This window comes from Leptosomus discolor, chromosome 1 (assembly GCF_034619465.1).
Source record: "Leptosomus discolor isolate bLepDis1 chromosome 1, bLepDis1.hap2, whole genome shotgun sequence".
Classification (NCBI taxonomy): Eukaryota; Metazoa; Chordata; class Aves; order Leptosomiformes; family Leptosomidae; genus Leptosomus; species Leptosomus discolor.
This window is the reverse complement of record NC_141391.1, coordinates 125,750,744-125,756,546: the sequence shown is the minus strand read 5'-3', so window position 1 is coordinate 125,756,546 and position 5,803 is coordinate 125,750,744. Positions and strand designations below refer to the sequence as shown.

Below are 5,803 nucleotides of genomic sequence, written 5' to 3'. Positions count from 1 at the left end.
TGTATATACAAGTACACCAGCCGTTACAGCCTAGGAGTCAAGTACTTGAGATCAGTTCTTAGCTCAATCATAATTTGCCTGAGGACTCTTAGGGAATTGACTTCCACATGCTGTATGTCCCCACGCAAAGCAATTTCCATTGATACTATCAAGAATGTGGAAAACTGAAAGAAACCAGCTCGAGGCCCGGAGGTAAGAGCAGGGGAAACTTCAGACTCACAAATGGACGCTTGCTCCAGGCTTTACACTGACAATTATTCTACACCACTGCCTTACAGTCTCAGGCATCAGGCAGCCTGGTGCTTACCTATTCACGCCAGGCCCAGCTGCGTCTCCATGGGCCTAGCAAAGCATGGCTTTTTCTGCCTGGCATAGAAGTGCTCCAGAGCATAAGGCATGAGAGGAGGCTCTGGACAATGGTGCCAGCTCAGGTGCTGGTTTGTGTGTGGCCTGGAGGTCCACAGCTTGCTTGAAAAATATTTGCAGGCACAAAACCACCATTTGCAGGCATGTACCAATGCTGCCCAGTAACTCAGGCTATCTTACCACAGCATAGAAAGGACACCTAAACCTTATAGGACTAGCACAGACAGCAAAAAAAAAGAACACTTTTGATAGAGGTACAATTGGAACAAGTTGACAGATTTGTTACCAACACCATGTTTACATGGAAGTGCAATGAATTTTTTCTTCTTTCCTATAAATTGTCCTTCTCTGACTGCCTGGTTACTTTCTTGGGCTCCATTCTTTATACTGGAAAGACCACACTGAAAAACAAACAAACAAACAAACAAAAACCCCAACAAACAAAAAACCCCAAATCTTTCTAAACTCTTATTCCACTTTGAAACCATTGCATTTCAGTTACGTGTGACTGGCAGGAAGGCGAGTGGCTCTGGCTCTATACATAAAAGTGTGTTCACTCTTCGTTCTCCAAGCACACAGTGATACCAGCTTTGGCCATATCAAATCACGGAGAAAACAGAAGAGTTTTGACAAGCTCCACCAAAGATAGGAAATAGCAGTGATACCCCTCCCAAGTTATGCACTAAAGTGACCAACTGTCTACAGCCACTATGGAAAGAGCCAAGGTGTTCCTATTTCCATCGTTCCTTAGCGCACAGTTCCCCTTTCCAGTGGTCCATTGGTCAAAGAGGTAACTCCGAATGCTACTCGGTGGTGCGGCTTAGCTACAGCTCTCTAAATCAAGGTGTGAAAAGACCGGAACATCTATTAAAGGTTTCCACTACAGAACAAGAGCTCTCACTTTTTGCAGCTTGAAATAAACCCTACTCAAAACACAGAAGCAAGCGCAACCACAGCAGGGTTTGAGCAGGAAAAGCCTTCACAGGGGGGCTAGTGAAGGACGGGTGGGGGAAAGGAGGTGGTTCTCTGTCACCAGAAAAAGTACTGCCACTAAATTTTTTCCACTTATAGTCAGCCCCCCCATGACACCCCAAAAGTGAATACAAGAACTGACCACTACATGACACTATATAAACTCTGTGAAGGAGGTCTGACAACAGCCACTTTCTTCTCTGCCTTGAGAAAGAAGCCACCAGCAATGAAACTCCATGCTGCAGCTATCCTCGTCATCTTCTGGCTTGGCGCCTTCACTGTGAAAACAGCAAAAGGTAAGTTTACAACCCAAGAGGAATACAGGAATTACTCCACATTGCACCAGTGGTCTGATAAGCAGGATTCATTCTCAGCCAGAGCAGATTCATAAGATAAAACTCGCAAGAAATCCAGATCAGAACCACAAGAAAAGCAGCTTTATAGATTTCATCCGATGTCCTGACAATTAGTGTTTGGCTCCTGCCTTAGTGAAAGGAGAGTGTCTATGCCTCAGAACATTTAAAGGGTTTCTGTGCATTATTCTCCCTCTTAAAATCCACAAAATCTTGAAGACACAATGTCTTTTAATTTCATTGATGCCATACAGCAATGAGTTCTTGCCCTAGTTTGTCTGGGATATAATCACAGCCCAGCCATGCTGGGCAGGCTGTCAGCAGTTTTGAGTCAGCCGGGGCAGCTGCCCTGAGTTGGCTACAGGTGCAGCCCATTCCATAGTGTCACGGTCATTATGAAGGGGTGAAGGTTGGCTGAGGAAGGGGAGCTCCTGTGGGGTTCTGGTCCCTGCTTGGCCCCTGCTCTCCTGTCAATTGTGACTGCTGTGTATTCGTTTGGCTGACTCTAATTCTGCATACCTTGGTTAGTATTGGTGGTGCTTCATTACATCTGTTTTCACGTCAACCCATAGGTCTTCCCAATTCCCCTTCCCAATTCCCCTTCCCGGCTGGTTGAGGGGTCATTGGGTGAGAGAGCAACTACTATAGTTTAGCCCTGGATATCGGCTAAATGTAGACAGTTCTATAATAACATTTTATGAAAAATATTTCTTGAATAAGATGTACTTTTTCCAGATATACTACTTTTATATGTATTTTATTATATTATTTTTATTTGTCTTTCTCTAACTATATAGCTTTAATGCCTCTAATGTCCCTGTTTAAAAAAAGTTCTTCCAGTTCTATATCACATGTTGCCTATTTGCTTGTTTCTAGCCAAATATTTTGGTGCAGACAGGCAAACTATGGACAAAAACTGCAAAGGAGAGCAATGGATTTATACAATGCCTTCTCTCTCTCTTCCTCACTTCATACAATTTGACATCTTTTTTGAGACCATAATGAGTACCAAGATGAGCCATGTTTATTAGCCATGCTTTAAATAAGTTTGTCTACAGTGATGTTTAGGTCTATGACTTTTGGATTAGGCACGTGTATCATGTGAAAACATGCATAAGCACATGTCGTCTTATGCACAATCAGGTTCATGCAAACCAGCATATAAAAATCACAGAAAACGCTCACATGCAAGCCATATGCAAACCCACAAAAATACGCAAAGATAAACACACAGAAAAGGAATCTTTACAAAACCACACCAAAACCAAACTGAGACCTGCTAAGCATTCATAAGATTATGTAGCTATGCACCAACTATGTTGACCTAGTGCCCCTAGAGCTAGATATACTACATTCTGGTGTGCTGATTAACACTACTGCCGTTCATCTCGGCAATGCATGGCTTCGTATCACAGCCCGCCAGTTTGTAATGTCATTCTCCAGGTTGTATAATTTGCCATAAATATCACCAAGTCTGAAAAAGCGCACTGAGGTGGTGTGTAAGGGATAGAAAAAGGATTAGAAAGAAGAATGATAAAGAAAAAAAGTAGTTATAGGTGCGGAGCAGTTCGGTTTTGTTCCCAGGCTTAGAGAAGCTCTGTTGGTATTCCCTGAAGTAGTAGAGAAAATAGTTGCAGGACCAGTAAGGATTGCTTGACTATCTTTGCGCTCTTTAGTGCCACATTTTGAAAACCAGTCTGAGTGAGGCAGTAAGATATGTATTTGTAATGAATCATCAAAAAATACATCGTGTTACTCGTGACTAAAGCAAGATCAGAAGAGATATTCCTTCAGGCAAACAAAATCTCAAGAATTAGCAATTCTGACAGTACCCATGCACTGGCTGTGCTACAGCTTCCCTAAAGGCTGATGTGTGTCTGCCTCAGCTATTCCAATTATGTCAAACAAAGAAAAGCTCACAGATAATGAGATTATGTGAAACAGGTTTTATATTTAGCAAGTTGTACCTGAACAGCTCTTGGACTTTTCTCAAGCCAGCTTCTCTATAAATTCTTTAAAAAGAAGCCTCAGAACATCATAGTGTTCTGTTTGCCCCCCTCATGCCTTCCCAAACCTGTCTTTGATGGGTAGGAGAAAACCAGCAACTAGCAAGCAGAAGCTTCCAGTAATGTATACATATACTCCATATCACTGAAATGACCTCCCACTTTTAGTTAGCATCCTGTAAGGTAACAACGGCCTAGAGAATTTTACACTGATAACGTGATCCTCTTTATTAATCACCAGTGCATTTCCCTGAAATGTATGAAAATGATGGAGGAAAGAGCGGATTAAGTAGCACTCCATCACCTATGAAACCAGACTTATAGCAAGAGTATGCAAGTACTTAGTTGTCTGGCAGATATACCTCCCTTTCTTTCAATGATTTTTTTTTTTAATGCTAGTTTTGGATGTCCAGTGTGAGACAAGTAGTATTGCTTTCCTTTCATTCACACGGAAAGTAGAGGGAATTACTGATCCACATTCCGATGGCATTTGGAAATCCACCCAGTAAAGGTGCCGGTACTAAGCTGCTCCATATGGGCACTTATTTGCAGATGATACAGACTTAACTACGAACGATGCCAAATACCTTTTCTGCTCTGGAAGCAGTGACTCCCTAGGGGCAGAATGATTATACAATTGTTCAGGAGAACAGGTGAAGACTAATATCTTAACTGAAATAGCAATAACACTTTAGAGATGGTAGGACGCATCACAAAAAACACCTTCATCTGTCTTGCGTAACTGGTATTGTGGCTGTATGTCATGAGACACTCATGTTCTAACCGCAACTGGAAATATGCTTGAATTCATAATTTATTAAGTAATTATGGGTAAATATGAATATAGTATTGACTGCCTTTGTCATTTATCTATTTTTTCCCTTCTAGGGAGCGCAGGAAGTCAGCCCATGCGCAAAGTCAGTTGTGTACGTCTGTCTACACAGCAACTGAACATCAGAAACCTTGTCAGCTACGAAAAACAACAAGTTCCAGTAGATGCCATCATGTAAGTAGCAAGCACACAGTTCACCTTCAGACTCGTCTATGCAAACTGCTGCCATCGAGAAGGGAAAGGGCATCACCAGGGCCCAGCTGCCTAAATCTGGCTAATTTGGGCCACCCTTCCAGTTTCCCCACGAAGCAGTCACCTAGCAGCCAAGGGGGTGAAGGGAGGGCGGTGGGTCTCAGAGAGCTGGGAGATGTATGCTGCTCACAAACACTGGCAGAAAGCTCACTGAACAGCCACATCTGTTGTGCCCAGAAATTGGGGAAAAATCTCAGTGAGGGGTCAGGGTGGAGCAGTCAGAAGCCCATTGAGCCAAGTGGAAGGAGCATGCGGAAGAGTTTGGGGTAACTTTGACTTCTGCTAGAAGCTGTGTTTTGGTCTTTTGATCTCACAAGCATGCATTTTTATCAAATCTGGGATCTGCTCCTGGGAGGTATATGTGTATCGTGATTTCATATAAAATCTCAGAATACCAGGTATGCTCCTTTTTTTAAATGTCAGTACATATGCACATGACCGTGTATGTTACATACATACCTATGCCATAAATAGGGAATTAATGTTGCTAACTGCTGTTATTCCAACTAACAACTACAAACTCCAACACATGATATGGTTTACCACATTGTTCCTTGTGTTCTACATAAAAACCAAGAACAGTAAACCTGGGTTTGGAGACTGGAATTTAACGGCCACTTGGTTTGCTTCCTTTCTTCCTATAGGTTTATCACCACAAAAGGTATCAAGATCTGCGTAAGCCCTAATCAGAAATGGGTGCGGACTGCTGTAAAGAAAATAGACCAAGAACGTACCAAAAGGCAAATAATCCCGTCCTAGGCAAGCATCTAAGCCCAACTAAATGGAATCATAATCAGTGCTGCACACAATAGGGAAGAAAGCCTTACCATCTGCTTTTACTTTCTATTTATTAATTGGCAATAAAATCTCTGAACAAACACGAACTCACCAGAATCTGTTCATCACTGGTTGAATGTCTGCTCACTTCTTTGTTTTATAGCTGGACTCCGTTACACTGCTTATTTTCTGAAATGCCTGCTAATATTTATTTACAGCTGAATGTAGATAGTCTTACGCTTGCT

General features: G+C 42.3%; 1 protein-coding gene across 1 annotated transcript; it reads left to right on the top strand.

Moving 5' to 3' along the window:
* Positions 1 to 1,486: 1,486 nt before the first annotated feature.
* On the top strand, positions 1,487 to 5,550 carry LOC104350393 (lymphotactin). Its single transcript, XM_009956223.2, has 3 exons — positions 1,487 to 1,634; positions 4,586 to 4,703; positions 5,426 to 5,550. The coding sequence occupies exons 1-3, from the start codon at positions 1,487 to 1,489 to the stop codon at positions 5,538 to 5,540; spliced, it is 381 nt and encodes a 126-aa protein (XP_009954525.2). The 3' UTR covers positions 5,541 to 5,550.
* The last annotated feature ends 253 nt before the right edge of the window (positions 5,551 to 5,803 follow it).

Coding starts and splice junctions, on each gene's coding strand:
- LOC104350393 (XM_009956223.2), top strand. CDS start 1,487: ATGACACTATATAAACTCTGTGAAGGAGGTCTGACAACAGCCACTTTC. Junction 1,635..4,585: donor CACTGTGAAAACAGCAAAAG/GTAAGTTTACAA, acceptor TTTCCCTTCTAG/GGAGCGCAGGAAGTCAGCCC. Junction 4,704..5,425: donor GTTCCAGTAGATGCCATCAT/GTAAGTAGCAAG, acceptor TTCTTCCTATAG/GTTTATCACCACAAAAGGTA.